Source organism: Cryptomeria japonica, chromosome 10, assembly GCF_030272615.1.
Source record: "Cryptomeria japonica chromosome 10, Sugi_1.0, whole genome shotgun sequence".
NCBI classification, from domain to species: domain Eukaryota; kingdom Viridiplantae; phylum Streptophyta; class Pinopsida; order Cupressales; family Cupressaceae; genus Cryptomeria; species Cryptomeria japonica.
The window spans coordinates 501,057,886-501,080,874 of NC_081414.1; the positions used below are offsets into that span (position 1 = coordinate 501,057,886).

Sequence of the window (22,989 nt, forward strand, 5' to 3'; positions counted from 1 at the left end):
ATTCACTTCCCTTAGAACATGCAATACTTTAAAGTCCTTGAACCTAATAAGAAGGTCATGCATTTTTTTGATATGTTTATCCAGGTGCCAAGCATCCATCCTACCCCTAGTGATGTTATTCACCACTATCTAGGAGTCCCCTTCAAGGTGTAGTTTTTTCACCTCTAATTTTTTCGCCATAAGAATTGCTTCAATTGTCGCCTGACACTTAGCTTCATTGTTAGTGCCATCCACTAATCTCTTTGCTCCAAATGCTAAAATACTACCTTTCTCATCTCGAGCAATGACCCCTGCACCAGAGGTCTCGAGATTCCCCTTGGATGCCCCGTCAAAGTTGATTTTGATCCATCCCCTGTCTGGCAACATCCACACATGACTTTTTTCAACAACCCTAGGAGGATAAGCCCTCAAAATCCCATTAGTAGGGTTGAACTTGATCAAAGGCCAGCCCACAAGGATACCAGCATCAAACTGAGTGAATGGGGTCTTCGCTAGATTTACTTGGGAAGCAACATTAGAGACTAATTCTGAAATTGCCCTCTCCAATCTGATCAGAAATCACTCCATGGGTTATGTTTTATCCTCAAAGAGTCCTCGATTTCGTTCTTTCCAAACTTCCCACATTACTGTTGATGGCATGACCTTCCAAATTGCAGCGAAGGTTAATGAATTGTTCAAAACCTGCCACGATTCCAGCCAATCTCTCGGGTTCCCTGCCAATGACCCCTTCCAACTTAGCCTCTGCAACTCGAATCGCCATGCTTCTTGGGCAAACTCGCATCCCAGAAGAAGATGGTCCACATCTTCCTCCTCCTTCTTACATAGGACAAAACAAAAGGGACCCGCAAACCCCATTCTTTTAAGTCTGTCCACTATCAAAATATGACTGTTACCCACCAGCCATGAGAACGCACTTGCTTTAGGCAGACAAGCATTGTTCCAACATATCTTTGCTTCCCAATCGACCTTCCTAACATCTTCCTCCAACAAGGCATACCCCATCTTAACATAATAAATTCCACTCCTTGCACCACACCAAATGATTTCATCTTGCTCCCTAGAACCCGTCACCTCTCTACTTGCTAGGATATTCCTCAACGTCCTTTGATCATCCTCCCCCAAATCTAGATCTCTAGGATCCTTCCAAGTCATTCTCTGTCCTAGATCGAATGATTCTGGGATCAGAAAATCGCTTACTTTGTCTCCCCATTGTTAGATGGTCTTTTGAACAATCCACGGAGGAACCCCGACATCCAAGGCTGGGCGACCATCCCAAGAATCCTACCAAAAACTAGCCTTATGGCCATCTCCTATTCGCCATGTCAGGTGATTGGTAACCAGGCTTCTACAATTCATTAGAAAGTTCCAAAGGCCAGATCCTCTAGTGGGATTTTCAACCGTGAGTATTCTCTCCCTATCCTCATTGTCCAGGTACTTGTCCTGAAGAATTTGTACCCATCTATGCTCTAACTTACTATACATCTGCCACACCAACTTCGCCCCCTAGCTTCATTGATTAATTTCCAGTCACGGAGCCCTACACCACCACCCTCTTTCGATTTGCAAACTCTATCCCAAGCCATTAAAGGAATTCAGTCCTGATCTTGGTTACCATTCCACAAGAATTTCCTCATTTTTTGTTGAACGTTCTTGATGATCATACCTGGAGGTTTGAAGAAAGCCATGGAAAAATTTGGCATTGCCGAGATTACCGATTTCAACATTAAAATGCGACCGACCAACGTGAGCCATTTGCTTTTCCAACCCTCCATTTTTGCTTTACAACCATCAATTGTCCCTTTCCAAATCTCCATCTTACCAGCTCCCTCAAAGAGTGGTGTACCAAAAAACTTCCCTGGGAGATGTCCAATTCTGATGCCAAAGAGTCTGGCAATGACCCTTTGAGTGCCTACCTCAGTGTGAAAAAACAATATCTCCGACTTTTGCCAATTGACCTCCTGTCCAGTGGACTAGCTAACTCTGTCAAGAACTTGTTTCATCGCCATTGCTTCTTGCATGGAAGCCACTCCGAAAAGGCAAGTATCATCACCAAACTGAGAATGTGTAGTCGGTTCCACCCCTCTAGCAATCTCAATGCCTTTCCACATCCCTTGAGATCGCTTTCTTACAATTGATCGGCCTAATACTTCCGCCAACAAGATGAATAGAAAGGGGGAGATGGGATCCCCCTGGCAAATACCTCGCGAGGTAGGAAAAAAACCTTGGGGGCTGCCATTGACTAATACCGAAACATTGAACTGCATAATCATACTAGAAATCCACTTAATCCAACCATTACTGAAACCAAACTTAGCAAGCACAACCAATAGAAAAGACCTGTCAACTCTATCATAGGCTTCTAGATGTTGAGCTTCAGTATCATTCTTCTCTGTCTGCTCTTCATGACCGTGTGTATCACCTCATGAGCCACAATAATCCCATCAACAATGTTCCTCCCAGGGGTGAAGCCACTCTGTTAGCAGGATATAAGTTTTTCCAGGATCAATTTGAGTCTATTGGCAGCAACTTTTGAAATGATTTTGTAAATACTATTGCACAACGAGATCAGTCAAAATTCCTCAAAGCACACCGGTTTATCTTTCTTTGGGATAAGCACCACCATAGTACTATTGAATTCTTTCAGGATAAATCCCATAGTCCTGGACTCTTCAACCACCGCCAACAACTCACCTCCTAACAAATCCCAAAAATGCTGGTAAAAGAAAGCTTGAAAGTCGTCCGGGCCTGACACTTTCTCCCCACCAAGACCAAAAACAACTACTTTCAATTCCTTCAGAGAAACTGGCTCCTCAAGCATCTGATTCTCCTCCCCAGTAACTAATTGTGGGATCACAGCCAAAAACTCCTCTTTCAATCTGACCTGGTCAATCCCGCTCTTGTTCCATAATTTTCCAAAAAAATCAACAGCCTCCTGGTTAATCCGATCAGAATCATCCGTCAAAGTCCATCCTTCAGACGCAGAGATAAAATTCTATTAAGGCTTCTCTTCACCTTCACAAAACTGTGGAAGAATTTTGTATTTCCGTCTCGTGCTCTAAGCCAATTCTCAAGCGATTTTTGCCTCCAAAAACTCTCTTCCCTCTGCAATACTTCCCCATATCTACTGAGCAGGTCTTTCTCTGTGAGGTATTCCACCTTGTCCATTCCCTCTACTAAGACTTTCGAATTTAGAGCCCCCATCTCTCCTTCAATCTTTCGTTTCTCTTCGAAGATATTTCCAAATACAGTCATGTTCCAGCTTTTTAGTTTCTATTTGACATAGCCTAACTTCTCAAAGAGCTGAAAGGACAAGAATTTATCAACCACAGGGGCCTCCTTCCACCATTGAACAACCCGATCGCTGAAGCCCTGCTCCCTTAACCACATCTTTTCCACCTTAAAAGGGCATGTGAGCGGAACTCCATCGTTCTGCAAAACTAGTGAGACCGGGAAATGATCCGAGCCAGAGATTGCCAAAACTTCTGCTTCAAAAACAAGGGGATCCAAGTTCCATTCCCCTGCCAAAAAGAACCTATCTAGTTTCTCTGCTATGTTAGAGAAACCCAGACGCCTATTAGTCCATGTGAAGTTCCCACCTTTAGTAGCCACTTCAAACACAACATTAAAATCCACAAAGGTCTGAAAATCTGCTTGGATCCTGCACATCCTTCTCACCCCTCCTCGCTTGTCCGAGTGGGAAAGGGTGGCATTGAAATCCCTGCTACAATTGTTACGACCGACTTAATTTCCTCTAGAGTCTTGGTAATTTCCTCCTAGAGCTGGCACTTATCTGCTGTTTTAATAGGGTCATAAACATTGATTAAGAAACCTGAGAAATTAATAGTCTGTGAGCTTACCTTTGCCATCTGCAGGTATCTAGAGCTTAAGATTGCTTCCACTTTCACTAATTGGGGGTTCCACAAGATTCCCAGGCCACTTCTCCATCAACAAAAAAACCAGACCACCTTTGTCTAACACCAAGTATCCTAGCCACCTCTTCACTACCTAACTTTGTTTCCTGAATGCAAATTACCTCTGGTTTGGCCTGATCAAATCCTCTTTTGATCATGCGAAGCTTGTCAGGGGCATTGCAGCCCCTGACATTCCACGTTAGGAACTTCATTTCTTCCCAGGAGAGAACAAGTCTCTCCCGGATCTAAGAAGTTTGGTCTGTCCCTTCATGTTGCCTGCTTCCTCCAACAACTTCTGTCTGTTTTTCCTTCCCCTCATACTCCCTTTAGTCGCCTTATTGGGCTTTGATTTGGTTTGTTTGATGGTCCTTGTGTCCGTCTCCCCTAACTCCACAAATATCCCCAACGAATCATCACTCAAGTCATCTTCATCTCCAGATTCCATATCTATGGATTTCTCATTGTTCTCCTTGGTCGGGGAGAGATGAATATCTTTGAACCTGTCCGCCTTTAACTCTTTAAACTCTACAACAGTGTTAGAATTTAGGGTTGCCGGTAGCCTCCCCATGATTCCAGCTAAAGGTACCTCCCTTCCAGTCCTAAGGGGAGGAGGCAACGGGGGAGGAAAAGGAAATCCCACACCGCCTACCCCAGCTCGAGGTTTAAAATCTAGGTCCGACATCGAGATTGATCCAATCGTTGGAGTGAGACAACCCCTAAGCACTTCACCACTTGCTGAAACCGCGTGGTTCTCCCCGTCATATCCTGCTAGGAGAGATCCACGTGCTGATGCAACCTCCCCTTCAATGCCTTTCAGATTTGCAACATCTAAACCTACTGCAGAAACAATGATCGAAGATTGGTTAATCAACTTAGTCTCCATTGCATCTTTGGTGACTTCTGTGGACACTACCAGCTGATCCTTTCTAGCATCACATTGTAGGCTTGCTGCGCCCGGACAAACAACAAAATCGGTGGCAGGAGCTAATTCTGTGAGCGTGACATCCAACACGTCCTTTGTAGATTTCATTGATGCTACCAACTAGTCTTCCAGTGCTATGTCAACCCTGCCTTTGCCTTTCCTGACCTGCCATACATTCAGATTCCTCATGCCCCCACTCTTTACAGGACTTACATTTCACCACGATCTCTTCAACTTCTAACTCTTGCCACCAAAAGCCCTCAGGGGAGCAGATTTCAATGGCCTTGGGGAGCAAGGGATGAGGTTTCCTTATTATGCAGATTCGAGCATACATGCATGAGTCCAGTTTATCAATGGCTTCATTCGGTTTGATGAATCTCCCTAGCTTGTCACCGATTGTCTTGAAAACTTCCTCCTTCCAATACTCATGCGGTAAGTTGTACAACCTAATCCATACTGGGATTTCCTTAATGGAGGCTTGCCGGGGATCAAAGTTGGGGATCCAATCTTTAATGTAGAACCCTACTCCCTTCATCATAAAAGGCCCATTATACATGATTCTGGTTTTTTCCACTTCTAACCCAGAAATGATTAAGAAAAAGCCGTTAGTTAGGGTTTTGATCTCGAAATGGCTCCCCCATTCCTCATCAACCCATTTTCTTATCTTTGAAAAAGCAGGCCAATCTCTTCCCCACTTCATGAAGAAGGCTCTAGTGCGCAAAACTTGAACCGATTCCTTCCAAGCCGGTGAATCAATACAGATGCTAATGGTTCTCTTCTCCGTCGTCGCTGATGCCTTCACAGTGATGGGTTTCTTGGTAGCTGCTGGTTTTTTCTTCTTAAACTGCTCCTCAGTCTGCTTTTTACTCCACTCATGGAAGTTCAGGATCCTAGAATGGCCCCATTTATTCTTGTCCGACTCAAAGGAAATGCAGGCATCGCCAAAACTACCCCTATCCCCCCTTCTTTGATCTGAAACATAACGCTGGAACTGGTTAGCACGAGGTGGAAACCAACGCCGATGGTTGTCAAGACGCCGTGAGCCATTCTCCAGCTCTCGCGTTCGAAATCCGCCGCCACCTGCAAATCCTAACCTCCTCCTGCTCTCCATAGTATAATATTAATTTGAAATATTAATAATCAAATTCATAAAATAGATATTATCTAACATAATTAAATTAAATTAAATCTAAAAATAAATCAACAATGACTAATTATAATTATAGAATAAGTTAAAACTAAAATCTAGATTTAAAAGCAACTTTCTATTTTATTTTATTCCTTTTTGAATGCAAATAATTTTATATTATAATTTTTAAATGATTAATAAATTAAATAAAATTAAATATTTATTAGAGAAATACATACTAATTTAAAACTATGTTTTTTGTCCTTTTACGATATTTTAAATATTAGATCATGAATATGTTTTAATATCAATTTAGAAACTTACTTTTAAAATGATCCAACTTTAAATGAATATATAATTTTTATTTAATTTAATAGTAAATTAAGATTTTTATTTTGTGTGCAAGTTTTTTATATCATTTTATAATATTTATTAGAAAAATACATACTAAATTACAATATATTAAAAATAAGATTACAATATTTTTTAATATTTTAAAGATGAGATCTTGGATATTTTTTAATATCAATTTAGAAACTTATTGAAATGATCCAATGGCTCTAAACATTGCAATCGTCTTGCAAGTCTCTCCATAGATATGGACCATTGATCATAGAAGTTAAAAGATTTAATTCATATAAAAAATACCTTCGACATAATGAACAAAAAACATTAATCTCCACCTATAAATAAAGAAAAAAAAAAGGAGCAACCTCTCAAGAGTGCCACATCTCCTATTAATATTTCCACAATTAAAACAATTGAGAAATTGAGAAATTGGTGGTGCCACAAACCGTTTAATCTTTGTGAACATAATAATAATTAAATACATTTTATTTCATTTTAATTGTCTCTATACCTTTTTGGGCCAAAACGATAACCCTGTTTGTAGGGTTTTGGCTTTAGAGATTTACGTAGTGTATTTGTTCTGCTTGTTCTTGCCATTGAACTGCACAGTTTACTGTATTTATTCTGTACTCCTCGTAATCTAAGCTGTAAGTAATGCAAACCAGAATATTATTTTTAAAGAAAAAATGTTCTTGTGTATACAGCGTTAGGTTTATGTCTTCTGCCGAGACATCATATCTCATTTGATGCAGATTTTGATTTGAGCTATCCAGGTTGAGTGCAGTGTAAAATGACGGCGGTAGTAGAGACTTCGGAGGATGATGCCACTCTTGCCGTGGCTCGTTTCACTGCAGAAATGGCGTGGGCTGATGCAGGACCTGAAGTAAGCATTCAACCTTTGCACCGAAAATCTAGTAGATGAAATTGTTAAGGTCTTCCCATATTTTAAAGCTGGTTATTGTATGCCTAAAGATTTATGCCAACATTTAGACGGAATGTGACATGTGTAGTTCTGATGCCATGTTTACTTCGCTTGGATCTAATGGTACTCGAACCTAGGACCTCTAACTTACATGCTTGAGTGTGTAACTATGTATTTCAATATTCTTACATGAGTTGTGCTTGGGGCTTCTAGCCGTTATCCATCGAGGACCTCCCATTTTGCATTCCAGCGTGCTATTGGCCCTCTGTGATTAGAATTTTTTTTTCTCGGTAATAATGTTATATTTATTAAGTATCAAAAAGAGATATACAATGTCTGAGGACCAATGTCATCTTTCCAAAAAAACCAACCACAGAGGCCAAAAATAGGTATCCCCATCAGATCTAACTGAAACGTAATCGAAATGTTCGAAAACACAAACTACATCATGCATACGAAAACCTACCCCCCCCACCGAACAGTATAACGACCATAACAGAATTACAGAAAAAACGGACGACACCACCATATACAAAACTTACCATATATCAAAAACTGCAATAGACCCAAAGCTGCATCAATGCTTCCTTGAGGAACTTGCTTCACTACCCGGCCCTGTACTCGCTCTCGGCTTCTTTGGATGCAGAACTCTCCTCCCCGCACCTCTGCCTCGGCCTTGGCTCTTTCTATGATTGCATCCAGCTCTTTAATCTGTACCAAGAGCTTCAGGGCTTCCCATCCATGTCTCGCCTCTGCCCTGCGATGGAACTTGCACTGTCCTCATGACCATCTCTCAAAGGGGATTATTACTGCCTATATCCCCTGCCCATCATTCTCCACACCTTCTCCAATATCAAACCCCTCCCCAGGTACCGCCCACTCCAGAAAAGACTCCATTTCGCCCTGAAAATCTTTTGGAACCAGAGCCTCCATTACCACCTCACTGTTCTAGTTTCTTTGCCAACTTCCAGGCCTCACGCCATAATCAAGGAGTAAACATCCATCCTTGTCTTATATCTATGCTTTACCCCATCAAATGCCTTGCCCACAATGAGAAAGATGCACGACGCTAAATGTTCATCCCAAAAATTGAATAAACCCTGCAACCTCCTCACTGTTAAATCCCCATAGAAGGGGCATAATAGTTTTCGTGTTCGCAAGGTGAAATTTGTTGGTGTTGAAAATAAGCCACACTCGGAACGACGATGGACTTGTCCAAGAGGGGCCAGTAGCTCAGTGGTAGAGCACTCCAGTAGCGTATGGAAGGTCCTAGGTTCGAGTCCTAGCTGGTCCATGTCTCAACATGGTATCAGAGCTAGGTCCAGGCGAGGAGCCCCAAGCACACTAGAGGTTCGGCTTAAGGGGGGGTGTTGGTGTTGGAAATAAGCCACACCTGGACCGATGATGGACTGTTCCAAGAGGGGCTAGTAGCTCAGTGGTAGAGCACTCCAGTAGTGTATGGAAGGTCCTAGGTTCGAGTCCCAGCTGGTCCATGTCTCAACAAAATTTGCTTCCATTTCACCACCTTGCAAATCATGACCACCTTCAACCCTCCTCAAAATCACCACTTCTGCAAAAAGCTTCCACCACGTTTCTACACCTCCGCTTCACACTTACCATCGAACAATGAAAAATGAACATGACCAGCAAATAAATTTGACTCCTCTCGGCTCAAGCTCTTTCATTAATGAGCCTGCACTTCATAATTACCGGCCGTCAAAAAACACTACACTTCTTCACTATTTGTACTTGAAGTGTACAAGACAGATATTGCACAATCTTCGGTTGTTTCCAAAACAATTAAATCTCCTCATTGCTTATACTGAAAATTGAATTTTGTAGATGCCATGCCTCAATACTACCGTTCATTAGTGCCTGAATGATGATCAACGAATCCCCTTCCAAGTGCAGCCTTCTAACACCTATCCTCCTACAAAATCTGACTGCAATCCATGCAGCTGAAGCTTCAGCAATATTATTAGTTCCTGGGTCAAGTTTTTGTGCTCCTAAAGACACCACATCCCCCTTCCAATCCCGAACAAAGAATCTCGCACCAGATGGCCCAGGATTACCTTTAGAAGCACCATCAAAGTTAATCTTCCACCATCCTTCCAAAGGTCGCTTCCAAATCTCCTTAGGTTGAGAAGAAGAGCTAGATTGAACCCAGCCAAGCCCCTTAACGGGCTCTGTGATTAGTATTTATTCCTAGGCTTTTTGTTACAATTATGGGGCTGACTAATTTTTTTCTAACATCTGTGATGTGGAATATTGTCATACTGGCAATCTTTGGGTTTTTTGGGGCCAACTGGCTAATACTTTTTTGGTTATTTGGACGTACCTAAAACTGTTATATCACAATAATCTCACCATTTTTTTATTGGAGTTATTCATTGCTTTGCTGTGGTGGAAGGGATTTGGAATGACTACAGGTCATGACTCACATATCTTTGAGTTTGCGCATTACCGTTACACCATAACAACTTAGACTACTGACTAATATCTTTAACATTTCTTAAAGTTTATAAGCAGTAAAAGGGAGTTCTAATTTATTGCCTCAAAGCTGACTTGAAATCAATACTACAATTATTTCAAATGAGGTACCCCTCGAGGATAAAGTAACTATTAAAAGAGATACCAGATGGAGTAGGTACTGAAGGTTTTTCTTGCAATATGCAAGAAACTAGTTCTTTACAATGCTGTGCGTTTAGTGTATGAACTATGAAGTAATCGATAGTTATATTTCTTGTTTGCAAAGTGGAAAGATTTGTTAATTATGCTAGATTTATGATTATTATTTCTGTTTCATATGTTTTTTTTTCTTTGCCTAAGGCCTGTGGAAATGCTCTTCATGAGAAAAAATCAGATTCCTTATATTCTCAGCAACAGTCCTTTTACTTTTGTTGGTTAGGACATCACTTCCATTTTTTAGTGATCTATGATTAGGAGTTATTATTCTGCTTTTAATGTGAAAATACTATATTGGATGGTGTTTAGTGAATAACAGTTGCCAACCAATTGTAGTTTTGTTTTAGATCAGGCAATGGAGATTTATTACTTGTACAGATATTTGCACGTTATTGGGGATATTGATTCCTTCAATGCCTCTTCCTTTCATAATTTGTTTGAGCAGGTTGCAGAACCTCAAGTGATGCGTTGTTGTGATGAGGCCCAAACCTTCATGGTGGAAGGCAGATGGTCGGATTTGGCATCACTTTTGCTCACTTCAGCTGACCTGATATTTTCCAGCTCCTCAGAGAAAGGTTTGTGAATCAAACTTTTTAATCCAAGTTTTTGTGACAGTTCTCAAAGCCCCGTTAACAGAACCTCTTGGCTTGGAATACATAATTAGTAAGTGCTTTGTGTGGGAAACTACTGCATGCTAGGGATGTATGTTTGCACAACTATTACATGTTAGGAATATGATATACTCAGCAGCTATTTGAGTTCCTGAACCATTGCTCGAATTTTTACTACAATTCTAATTTTGGCATTTTATTTTCTTTAATGGGGGAGAAAGCACAGGGGTTAGGCTATTAGAAGTGCAGACTAATCTTTTTCTATTATTTTGTTCGTGTAACAATTTTTTGTTTTCCAAATCTTAGTAACTGTAGATGGTATTTACTGCTTCGATTTAATTTGATAAAAATGATGAAAGTGGTTAAAAAATGCACAGGTGGTTAAAGAGTGAATGTGTTCCTTAGACTTGTTAAATATGGTTAATGTTAGGCTAGAGGAAGGTAAAGTAAATGCTGTCAACATAATTGCATGGATTGTCAATGCTTGAAGAATAACCATAAAAGCAAAAGATTCAAAGCTAATCTGTTCCTTCTTTCATATTATTTTGTTTCTTTTTGAGGAATCTAGAACTCCTTTGGGTCTTGGCCTTTGTTGAGGTCTAGTTTGTTCGTGTTCTCCGATGAGCTTGTTTTTGGCAGAGTTGCCCTTTCCAGTGCAATTAATGTCACAGTGCATGGGACATGCATTTGGTTGGGTAAAGTTAGTTTCTGTTGGAGAACAGTATTTCTAACTTCAATGTCAGAATTCTAGATGAGATTATTTCAATGGTGCCATTGAGGCACACACCTGTCCAGTTGAGAAGGTATTAATAAGAAATGCTCTAAATGACATAAACTGTCATGGTGCTCGACTTGCTTTTCAAATGATTCGTAAGGGTATAAAAGAGCTGGGGAAATGTTACACATTTAGGTAATCATAGATATGAATTTACTCCAGAAAGAATTCTTTGCATTAAGAAACCCTGAGAGCTAAGTTTGTACAGAAAATTCATTGGCGTTTCTATAGTACATTTTGTGTTCAGGGATCTAAAAAATGCATCAAAGATAAGATTTTATCTGGTCAATCTGGGTGGGTAGCATAAAAACATTTCAAAAGCTTCCATTTGTTGAAAAAAAAATTGTATGACTGCTACAATAGCTGTGGCTTCTCCTTAGCATTTTATCTTGTAGAAACTCCTAGTAAAGCTGTAACTTGGGTGATATAAATTTAATTTCTAAGTGTTACTGTTGTGGCAGAATGAAGTTGGGATAAGCTTAAGCATTATTGTAAGATCCAAAGATATGTTAATTGACCAAAAAATGGTCAAAAGTTAGTTTGATTGATTGATTGCAAATCACAAAATTGTCATCAAGGCCAAGCTATAGTTAATTGGAATACATGGTGGTTTTTAAAAGATTTATGCAACTATGGTTTCCCTGATCTATAGAGCAGCCCCTTCTTGAGATAGAACTCCTATTGACTTTGGCAACTCCTTGAGTTTGCAAGTCCACGAACCTCACCCAAATTCTGCATCTTGGGCATATTCCTCCTCATAAATCTCTTTTGTGAAATGGTTTAATTGGGTTACCATATCCATTACAGAATTTGTTTTTGGGATTGGTGGCCTAGATAACCAATCCACCACCATACGAGTGCTCTTTTTCTTGTGTTTGATCACCAAATGAAATTGTCATAAAAATCCCATCTATCCATAATGTTTTGCTACTTGCAACTTGCTTTGAGCTTGCAAATATTGTAGAGGTTGGTGGTTAGTATGCAATAATGCTTCCATTTGATTATAGCTTGAGCTAGTGCATATAATTCCCTATCGTATACTAGATATCCCTTAACATCTGTAAGTAAAAACTTTCATATGATAACAAATGGGCTAACCTTTTACCTCAAAAGTATTAAATTGCATAGAGGTTGGTCCTTAGTATGCAATAATGCCTCCATTTCATTATAGCTTGAATAGTGCATATAATTCCCTATCGTATACGAGACATCCTTTAACATCTGAAGTAAAAACTTATAAATGATATCAAATGGGCTTACTTGTACACAATAATAAAGCAAGATGGCACACATAGCATATTCACTCACACTTGTTTCTACCTCGCACATAGCATGACTAATCTTATAGTTCGACAATTCAAATGCTTCATTATGTCCTCTTCCCCAATGAAATCTTCTCTTCCATGGCTACAACTTTGTGTAGAGGTGAGGTTATAGAATAGAAGGCTGGAGCAAATTTCAGCGTGTATTGGACAAACGAACAAAAGTCCTAATTTCTGTGGCAATCTTTGGTTTAAGCCAATTTGTGATAACCTCCTCCTTTGCAGGATCTGCCCTCAACTTTCCCACTAGATCCATTTCTTATTTATAACAGTAATTCTTTTTCAAACGCATGCAAAGTTGTTCATCTTTCAAGATTCACAAGAGTTGTTTGATAAGGATGAGATGTTCTTCCCATGTTGCATTTAAAATCAAGATATCATTGAGATATGCTATAAGACATGAATCTGTGAAATTTCTATTATCCATTCTTCCCTATGTGTGCACAACCTAAGGCTAAACACTTAAAGACTTAATGCATACTGATTTCCCTTACAGTCTCAGTGGAGTCACATGGAGTCCTTTGCCCATTGTTCTGAACAGCACACTACATGGTGCAAAGAACTACTATTCCTTATGCACGCATGATCTAAGGCTAAACACTTTAAGGGAATGCAAATTGACATCTCTTAGTCTCACCCGAAATGTTAGTTTTAGGATCAGAAATGTAAGCAATCAGAAAATACAACACATAAGACAATGAACACGATGTTTACCCTGGGAATACCCTCCTACTTGAGGGAGAAAAACCCAGCAAATAATCTCTTTTATATCAGATAAAGAAGTGCAGAATTCTGAATACAACAATCAGGCCTTATACAGGGCCAAGTCTCATACAACAATATATATGTCTCCTCTTGAATGAATGATTATACTTCTTGAAGAATTCGATCTGCTACGAGAGGATGTGAACTTCTGCTTCTGCTTAGGAGAGGTGAACTTGAGAGGATGAATTGTGATACACAAATGAGAGGACTCGATCTTCCTTAAATACATAACTAGGCAACCTCTTCTCTAGGTCGCCCCCCTAGAGAAAATACAAGATATAAAATATTAATTGCCCATCAAGGCCGACCTGTCTTGGAAAACATTTCATTTAATTTTATTTAGAACATGAAGGTCGACCTGCCTTTAATTAAGGGAAAATAGCTCCCGAAGCTATAAAACACTAACACTCCCTCTTAGCTACGGAGGTATTTTCCTGATATCCTCGTCATGGAGTCTCTCAACATGACGCCCATAATGGCTACACCCATTTGTAAAAAAACACATCTCAATCTCAAATATGTATAAGAGTTCATCGCGGAGTCTCTCAACGTGATGTTGCCATGGAGTCTCTCAACATGACGTCCACAATGGCTACTCCCATGTGTGGAAGGAAACACATGTACAAGTGTCCATCACGGAGTCTCTCAATGTGATGTCGTCATGGTGTCTCTCAACATGACGTCCACCATGGCTATTCCCATGTGTGGAAAGAAACACAAGTACAATGGTTCATCACGGAGTCTCTCAATGTGATGTCGTCATGGAGTCTCTCAACATGACGTCTTATCTAAGTCTCAGAGATGAACAAGGGCTTGCACCTCATATTTCTCCGTCTCAAAGAAATATACACTTCAAGGGCTTTCACCTCATATTTCTCTTTCTCAAAGAAATATACACTACAAGGAATCTTCATGATGATGTGACTCCCTTTGAAGCTCCAAGGACTTGCATCGACTCTTTGACCTCCTTGTTCAAGATTGCCTGCAATGCTTGCCTTAGAGGAACATTTTCCAATGCACACCTCTGGCATTACTGTCTTGCGAGAGTTCAGGACTGTCCTTCATCCCAGATCATCCTATTCTGAACAGGTTTGCAGAGCTGCCAATGTTAAATCCCAATTGACTGTCTTGTGCAATTCTGTTCTCTGCAGCTGAAAAATAAAATAAAAAAATCAACCCACTTAGCTGACACCTTCTCTTTTTCTTAGTAAGTCACATAACTCCCTCTTGATCCCTGCCTCAGAGATTGCAAAGAAATCCTTTGGAAGTGAACTCCCCTCCTTTGACTGATCTCAGAACCTTAATCCTTTTCCTGGACATGCTCTCAACTTGTCTTGAATTCTCGGAATTTAACTCCCTCTGAATGACATTTCCTCCTCTTCAAAGAAACTGATCGCAATGACAATTTGTTGAGGTTCTTCCTCTTCAAGAGATGTCTCCAATGAAGTTATGTGCCACCAACTCAGTCCCATGCCTGCAAGCAGTGTCTCCATGTTTGTTCATTTCTTCAGCCTGCGTGACTTCCTTATAAGATGCATCAAGGGCTTTCTCCCTTGAATTCCTTATGTAATCTCTCATCATCCTTTTGCTCCTCAAACCGTCTTACCTCTTTGTTGTTGATACACCAATGAGCTAGACCTGTAACTGTGTGTTGCCATCCCATGCAACCGACCTCATATTTTCCAGATCAAACACAATTCAGCTGCTTTAGCTCTTCTTTCCAACTCTTCATCTGAATCTTGCATCTTGTCATAGTAGTCAAGCCACATTTGAAGTCGGCATCTGTTTTAAGGTCTGCTGTCCAATGTTGCAGGGCTGAATGACAAAGAAAATCTCTTTCCAACACCTTCAGACTCACCAAGAATAGCTCCCAAGATTGTTCAATAACATTGAACTCACCCAGCAGCATTCCAACACTCCCAAAAGTTAAGGATATAACAGCTATAAGTCTGATAATGACTCCCAATGACACGGATCATCACCAGACTAACCCAGCAATCTTCAAATATCCTCTATCTACCAAGGATGGACAAGGAACAGGTCTGTCATAAGTTTTCAGTCAAACACAGGTCTGTATGGCACCCCTTAAGGCATCCAAATCCTCCAAGAAACAACTCCAATCAGCTATCAAAGATTTCCCATGCCCCGCTCCACTTAGAAAACCATGCCAGCTACAAACAATGCAGCAAACCCTTTACAGCTGAGTCACTCAGCCACAAAGATCATGATGAAAAACGAGTTCAAATGATTTCAAACCCCTCATCACAGTGTATGACACACTCCTTGATCCATCGTTTGCATTGCATCTTCAAAATGCTAATGCACTTTATGATTAGCAAAATTGACATAGGAAGCATTGCCAATCGAATGACAACAGTTGAAGCAACTATTGACAGCCACCTGGTAATAACTTTGTTTAAGCCTGAAAATACATGAACTTCCACCAGAACCGCCCAGAATGTTGAAATAACAGCAAACTCCAGGTCTGATGCAATCTCTTTTCCTGTAGAATGAAACGCCTGGAATCTCAGAGCCTATGAAGCTTTCACCAGAGACTGAGAAGTGTCAGGATATTCATGCTCAGCCACCACTTATTATCTTTTGCCAATCACAGTAGTGATGCACAGATCCCTGCGACCTCTTCAACAGCAAATAATGGCAGGTCTATGCATGGCGTAGGTTTTATATGGTCCTGCAACCTTCTGAGTGCCCACGACCTCCAGCAAAGGTTTATGGGGGAATGTCTAACTGAAATGCTGCCTTAATATCAACCAGTTCTCTGCACCAAAGTAAACCAGGTTGCCACATGCACCATTACAACTTTGTCTCATGAGTGGCGATAGCAAACAACAAACCCACAACCCTTCTGAAAGCTGCTGAGGATTATATATAATCTGTAAACTAGTTGCACCAGTTTGTATGCAGAATTTATCCTCTCTAGACTCTTACGCCAGTCCGAGGATTGGGGTATGCAATAGCTCCAGCACTATTGTCGTCTTCTTATGAACAATATTCACATTCAAACATAACTATGGCACCCATACATTGTGATAGATAACAATATGCTAATAATAATTACTAACCTGAATGCCTTCCTTAAATTGGTACGCCAAACTCAGCTTCAAACTAGTTGTGGAGGACATAAATTGCATTATATGGCCGTAACTTGCATCGCCTAGCCAATCATTATTTAATTCCAGAGTCAGGCGGCTAACAGAAAGAGAGTTTACTCGCCGTGCTTATGGCATTCGCATTGCCCAATCAAACTAGCATTTAATTGGAGTCTTAACCTGTAATATGCTCACGCCTAGCAAGGTAAAATTTCACACCCAGCTCAGATAAGACTGCGCCAGCAGATAGAAACAATAACGCCCAGCATATAATTTAGTTGCGCCAGCCATACTTATGCACTTCGCTGGAAAACTACATTTTTGTATTAGGACAAAATTCGAACCCCACATGGCGCCCAATCTTCCCTGAAAATTCTTTCAACTCCAAAATTCATTAATTTGTTTTGTTCACAACAGAATTTGTTCCTGCAAACCCTTCTGAGCAATTCTGTAAACCACCAACATTGATACACCAGCATAGTCTCTGTTGAAACTATCAGCAATCAACCAGACAAGATCTACACCACCGTGGTTGATATTTTCGGTGAGGTTTTTCATCCCGAGGAAGTTCTTCCTGATCTTAAGTTCCTGATTTTTCTTTCACCTTTGATCCTTTTGTTCTTAGCCTCCTTCAGCAATTGATCTCCCACAATATTCACATAGGATTAAATTTGCAAACCCTTGCAAACCCTAACCCTAGATCTCACCCGCTCTGATACCATGTTAGTTTTAGGATCAGAAATGTAAGCAATCAGAAAATGCAACACATAAGACAATGAACACGATGTTTACACTGGGAAAACCCTCCTACTCGAGGGAGAAAAACTCAGCAAATAATCTCTTATATATCAGATAAAGAAGTGCAGAATTCTGCATGCAACAATCAGGCCTTATACAGGGCCAAGTCTCATACAACAATATACATGTCTCTTCTCTTGAATGAATGATTATTATTCTTGAAGAATTCGATCTGCTGCTAGAAGGATGCAAACTTCTTCTGCTGCTTAGGAGAGGTGAACTTGAGAGGATGAATTGTGATACACAAATGAGAGGACTTGATCTTCCTTAAATACATAACTAGGCAACCTCTTGCCTAGGTCGGCCCCCTAGAGAAAATACAAGATATAAAATATTAATTGCCCATCAAGGCCGACCTGCCTTGGAAAACATTTCATTTAATTTTATTTAGAACATGAAGGCTTCCCTGCCTTTAATTAAGAGAAAATAGCTCCTGAAGCTATAAAACATATACGAAACACATTGAACCCATTGCCCTCTGCTATGACTTTCTTACTACAACCTGCAAACATATACTAGAACTAACCTGTACACAGATTGATAATGAGCAAAGCATGAGCACTTCTATATTCATTTGAATTTGAATTGTCTTTCAAAACGTTATTGTCATGGGTATATATAGGTGTGCTGCCTTAGTTATTCATGCATATTACAAGAAACCATGGACATATTGACAATTAACTACAAGTACACATATATGCACATACGTCATGAATACCTAAATATTGACAATTAACTTGCATGTGGAGGGAACAGAGAAGAGCCTTTGATCAGGTTAAAAATGCAACTACTCCAGGAATTTGAATTTGAGCCTTTGGCTGGCATAATTTGCATGTAGAGGGGCAACATAAAACAGAGTGAAATGTCTCAGACTATGTTTGCATGTATAAATATGATCTGAATGGCTAACAAGTAAATATGAACCCTAAAATCCACAGTTATAGCATGCTAATCGAATGGGATACTCTTAATTTTATCTGATTTCCCAATGAATCTGAATTTTTTCAAACAACCATATGCTCAAAATTATTCAGGCAAATCACTGAATAGAGCAGTAAACTGAATCTTGAAATAATGCTTCTTTATTATAATGCAGATGAGAATTTATAAACAAACATATGCATTTTGAAGTCACCACAAGGGACTCTAGTCTGAAATTCTGAATATATTGTCTAATAAAAAAGGAGATTTTCAGAACTTCGATTACAATTTACTCACTGTATCACAAAGTCCTTCCGTCCTTAAGTCACGGATAGGTAGTGGCTGGAATGACCAAATTATGTCTTGAAATGAATGATGAAGACTTGGGCGCAGCAGCAATTATTGGGGAGTTTCTTCAATGGTGGCTTACTCCAGATCTGCAATCAAAGCCCTGTTATTTCTGCTGTAAACCTCTGCTATGAATGTCAGATAACAAGATTTATGCTGGGTGGTTGATCTCTCAATATGATCTATTAATGGGAAGTATCTATGCATTCACACTCCAAGAATGATGAGACTTGAAAGTTAATAGTAATACCCAAAGAACAGCAATTTTGTCTGATATATCAGCAGCCAAACTTAAGTCAAACGATGGTGGAATTATGTGATGAAATATGCAGGTCTCAGCTCCCAGCATACCCTAAGAATAGCTCTTGAACTCAATATAACTCAGCTTCCACTCAGAAAACAATGATGCCTGAGGATTTACTTGGAATATCCAAATCGTCCAATCTGCAATTTTCACAAAATCTCAAATTCAGTTCAACTGGCAACCTGGAAATGGTGCACAAGACAAGAGGTAAAGGTATTTGTCCTAACCTCAAGGTAGGTGAACAAGGGGTTTCATCCTGGATGCATCGACACTCCAAACTTGGAAATGAACTAAATGAATATGAAAATCAGATGATCATAAATGTCCAAATGTTCTGTCTTTTATACCTGTTGGCTCTTTGATAAACCAAAACTTTAGTTGGCCTCAAACTTGAAATAATTTGGCACACCCTAAAAACAAAATGAGTTGCCTCCAAGGAGATTTATTATTATTAATATTATTTTAATATAATTATTTATAATAGTATATTATTTCTTCTTATAATACAGTATTCTAAAGGTAACACTTTAAGTTAATTAAATTAATATTTTATTCTCCCAGAGGAGGGGACATGACACAGAGAAGAGCTTTGATCAGGCCAAAAATGCAACTGCTTGAGAACTTTGAACTAGGGTGTTCTCTTTCGACCACATACAGATATTCTTTCTGGATGGGTTGTACCAAGGAGAAAGGTCATCAATGTGTTGTCTGCACTTGCAGTGTTAAATACTTAATAATCATCATAAAGCTTTTTTTCATAATGTAGACTTTTGAAGAAGGGGTTGATGTTATGGAAACCTTTAGAGTAAACTTTCCTTCTTTCCTACAATTTCCACCATTTATGCTTGCACAGCATAAATGAATGGGCAGGAAATCAATAGCCTCTATATTAAGGGTCAATAAAGTCTCAGATTCGTCCTAAATTGTAACAAGAAAAGTCATCTTTGCGCATGACCAATTGCTTTGTGCAAGGAAAATGATAAATCGTCTTATTGGTTCACTCAATTTTAGCTTATCTGCTCAATGGCAATTAACCTTGACAGGATTCAAAGAGACTTCATTTTTGTGCTCTTAATGAAACTATTATTACAAACTTGGTTTAAAGTTGGTATATGTTTTAGGCAGGAACGTAACAGCTGAAATAGCAATATATGTTGTGCATGTATTATTAATTAAGGAAATGATAAATCTGGTTTGTGTTCGTGCAGATCTGGACTGTATTTTTACAGTCATATGCAACCTTGTAACAAAAGCGCAAACTCCAGATGAAGCACTGGCTATGGCAGAACAGATAGCAACAAAAGTCACCCAACAACCCAATGATAAACCTGCCTTGCGCTTGAGAATGTAAAGGCTTCAACTTGTGTTTGTCTGAAGAAACTATTCTGCGATGCATTAATTTTTTGAGAATATTAATCATAGATTGCTTTTTGTTGATCTCTCAGATTATTCAACCTGTACAACATGCTTGACAATCGATATAGCAAATTCCTGGTTTATAAAAGAGCACTTAAACTGGCGGCTAATGGGAAAATTGCAGATCTCATTATTCCTTCTTTCAAAAAGATGGATATTTTCTTGAAAGAGTGGAATATAGCAAAAAGTGATCAGCGAGAGCTTTTTATAACAATTTCTAATATCCTCAAGGACAATAAAGGGTAATTTTCCCCTGCTATTTGTAGATTTTAAATTTCATTTGCGAGTCTACTTTAGAATAACAATTTTCATGATATGTAGTGCAGTTCAGCAAAAGATTCTTACTCCTTCCTTATAAAGTACTTAGCAACTTTTGATGGTGAGGATGCTTACTCCATGGGCGAAGCAAAAGAAGAAGCTGTGAGGGCCATAATAGAATTTGTTAAAGCACCTGATATGTTCCAGGTTCGTTTTGCTTAATTTGAATTCTCATTTTATCATGAACTGCATATACAAACTTCATTTTTTTAAATGCTTGATTGAATATTAGAGGTATATTGGTTCGAAAGGGCTGTGCTAGAATCTTTAGTTTCCATTTATTAATTTTGCTTATATCTTTTGGACTTATTTTTGGATCTTATCCAATCAGTACCAGGATTCCATATGTTGCGTACATCATTATTATTTTTGCATTGCCAAGTTCTTGATATTTGGAGACACAAATAACCAAAGGGATTGTGCCTGATTCAGTGTGACTTACTAGATATGGCTGCTGTGGCACAACTCGAGAAAGATGGAAAATATGCTTTGGTTTACCGCTTGCTGCAAATTTTTCTTACTCAACGATTAGATGCCTATTTGGAGTTTGAAGCTACAAATTCTGCTTTGTTGAAAAGCTATGGTATGCTTCTGAATTTTAAAGAGTGTAATGTGTATATCATTCCTTGTATTTTCTTGGTGGTTAGTAAGATACAATACAACTTACACATTTGTCTTCAACTATAGGTATTGTTCGAGATGATTGCATAACTAAAATGCGATTGATGTCTTTTGCCGATCTTGCTTCAAAAGGGTCTGGGGAAATTTCTTACAGTTCTGTGAGGGACACATTACGGGTAATACCAGGTTTTAATCCATCTACTAGGTGCTCAGTATGGCTATGTTTCTAGAGTTTTGTAAATTGACTAGGGCTTTGTTACAGGTTGACACCTGCTTTCAATTTCTCTTTTAACTTAAACAGGTCACAGATGATGAGGTAGAGTTTTGGATAGTTCGGGCAACTAGTGCAAAGCTGGTAGACTGTAAGATGGATCAAATGCGCCAAGTAGCAGTTGTCAGGTATGTATGATGCACGCGTATTTGCATTTGGCCGGTACATGATAAGTCTGATTTGTTGGTTCTTTTTTTATTTGATATCTGGTGGTGACTGGCAGCCGATCCACTGAGCGAGTATTTGGACCAGCACAATGGAATGAACTGCACTCAAGACTGTCACTTTGGAAGGTGGTGACTTTTTTATCATCTGATGAATTTGCATAATTCAGTCATAATAGTAAAAAATTATAATAGTTTCTCATTCAATTCAGTCTTAATATTTCATAACTTGTTTTTGATGCTTTGTTATGATGTGGAAGGGTGATGGAGGAAACTGGTTAGAATAAGATCAAGAGTTTGTTTTAATGCATTTTTCTATTGCGCGTATAATTTACTCCGCTTGATCTGACAGGACAATATTACAAATATTATTAGAAACATTCAGAAGGTGAATGCTGCTCCTGAACAGGTGCCTGAAGCAATGCAAGGAGTGGCAGTCCAATAAGCATGTATTTTTCATTTTTTGGTACAATTTTTGCCAACTAAAATCTCTCTTGGGTTTTTCTCGGATCAGTAAAAAGAGCAGTTAAATTCAGGATCAGTAACATTAGGCCATAAAAAAATAGGTTTTCGATTGAGAATCTCTGTTTTACAGGCTTAAACAGAAAAGCTAAATATGGTTAGTTTTATATTGGGATATGAAGAAATCAATTTTTGTTCTGGACATGTTCTTTGTGATTAGGCTCTTGGCCTCGGTTAGAATATTGGGGTTCTGCCCTTATTAATCGTGTATTCTTAGAAATGGAATGCTAAGGTATTTAGCTTCTGCATAGCATACCTTTTTAATAATTTCAAACACAATTTTAATTTAATTACGTTGAACCACTTTTTACCAGTTCTTGTTTCAGTATAATTTTTCGATTTTTATTGTGGAATTTTCCTTTAGTTGCATTTACAGAAGTGGGATGCTAAACAATGGGGTTCTGTATATCGTGCCTTCTTAGGTTTGGGTCCCATTGGGTGACTCCAGGATCTATTTTTTAGGCGGTCCCATGAAGCAAAAAAATAATAAATTGATACAGGATTAATTGGAATCATTTCCTGAAAAGTAGCAGCCACTGCTTTCTAGGATTGCAGATTTGAGCCGGTGGAGGGGCTAGAAATTGTCCCACCAGCTTAGGCTTTTTTTCTGCCACTTGTCAATCATCTCAGATTCTCAAGTTATTCAATTTTTTACCAATTTATTCTGTTTTTGATATTAAAAGCAGCAAAATAAGGGTGGTGACCCTGTAGAACAAGCCCCAAGGATATAGAAATTAGGCCAACAGGCCGCTAACAAACAGACTACTTACAGCATACAGGCCAAACAAGCCACCAACATCACATAG

General features: G+C 39.2%; 1 protein-coding gene across 2 annotated transcripts; it reads left to right on the forward strand.

Annotated features, from left to right (window-relative positions):
* The first annotated feature begins 6,801 nt into the window (after nucleotides 1-6,801).
* LOC131039415 (uncharacterized) lies at nucleotides 6,802-22,496 on the forward strand. Of its 2 annotated transcripts, none has more exons than XM_057972167.2 (11): nucleotides 6,802-6,957; nucleotides 7,084-7,193; nucleotides 10,363-10,492; nucleotides 20,080-20,218; nucleotides 20,317-20,529; nucleotides 20,614-20,752; nucleotides 21,038-21,188; nucleotides 21,293-21,402; nucleotides 21,528-21,625; nucleotides 21,721-21,790; nucleotides 22,014-22,496. In XM_057972167.2, the coding sequence occupies exons 2-11, from the start codon at nucleotides 7,101-7,103 to the stop codon at nucleotides 22,104-22,106; spliced, it is 1,236 nt and encodes a 411-aa protein (XP_057828150.2). In that variant the 5' UTR covers nucleotides 6,802-6,957; nucleotides 7,084-7,100; the 3' UTR covers nucleotides 22,107-22,496. The 2 variants fall into 2 exon arrangements, with proteins under 2 accessions (XP_057828150.2, XP_057828151.2); XM_057972168.2 differs by having other exon boundaries at nucleotides 6,808-6,957; nucleotides 7,063-7,193.
* The last annotated feature ends 493 nt before the right edge of the window (nucleotides 22,497-22,989 follow it).

What these genes read in the sequence shown, in the direction of transcription:
- LOC131039415 (XM_057972167.2), top strand. Translation starts at nt 7,101, where the DNA reads ATGACGGCGGTAGTAGAGACTTCGGAGGATGATGCCACTCTTGCCGTG. An exon ending in TTCCAGCTCCTCAGAGAAAG is followed by an intron (nt 10,493 to 20,079) that starts GTTTGTGAATCA and finishes GTGTTCGTGCAG; the next exon opens with ATCTGGACTGTATTTTTACA. An exon ending in TGCTTTGTTGAAAAGCTATG is followed by an intron (nt 21,189 to 21,292) that starts GTATGCTTCTGA and finishes CTTCAACTATAG; the next exon opens with GTATTGTTCGAGATGATTGC.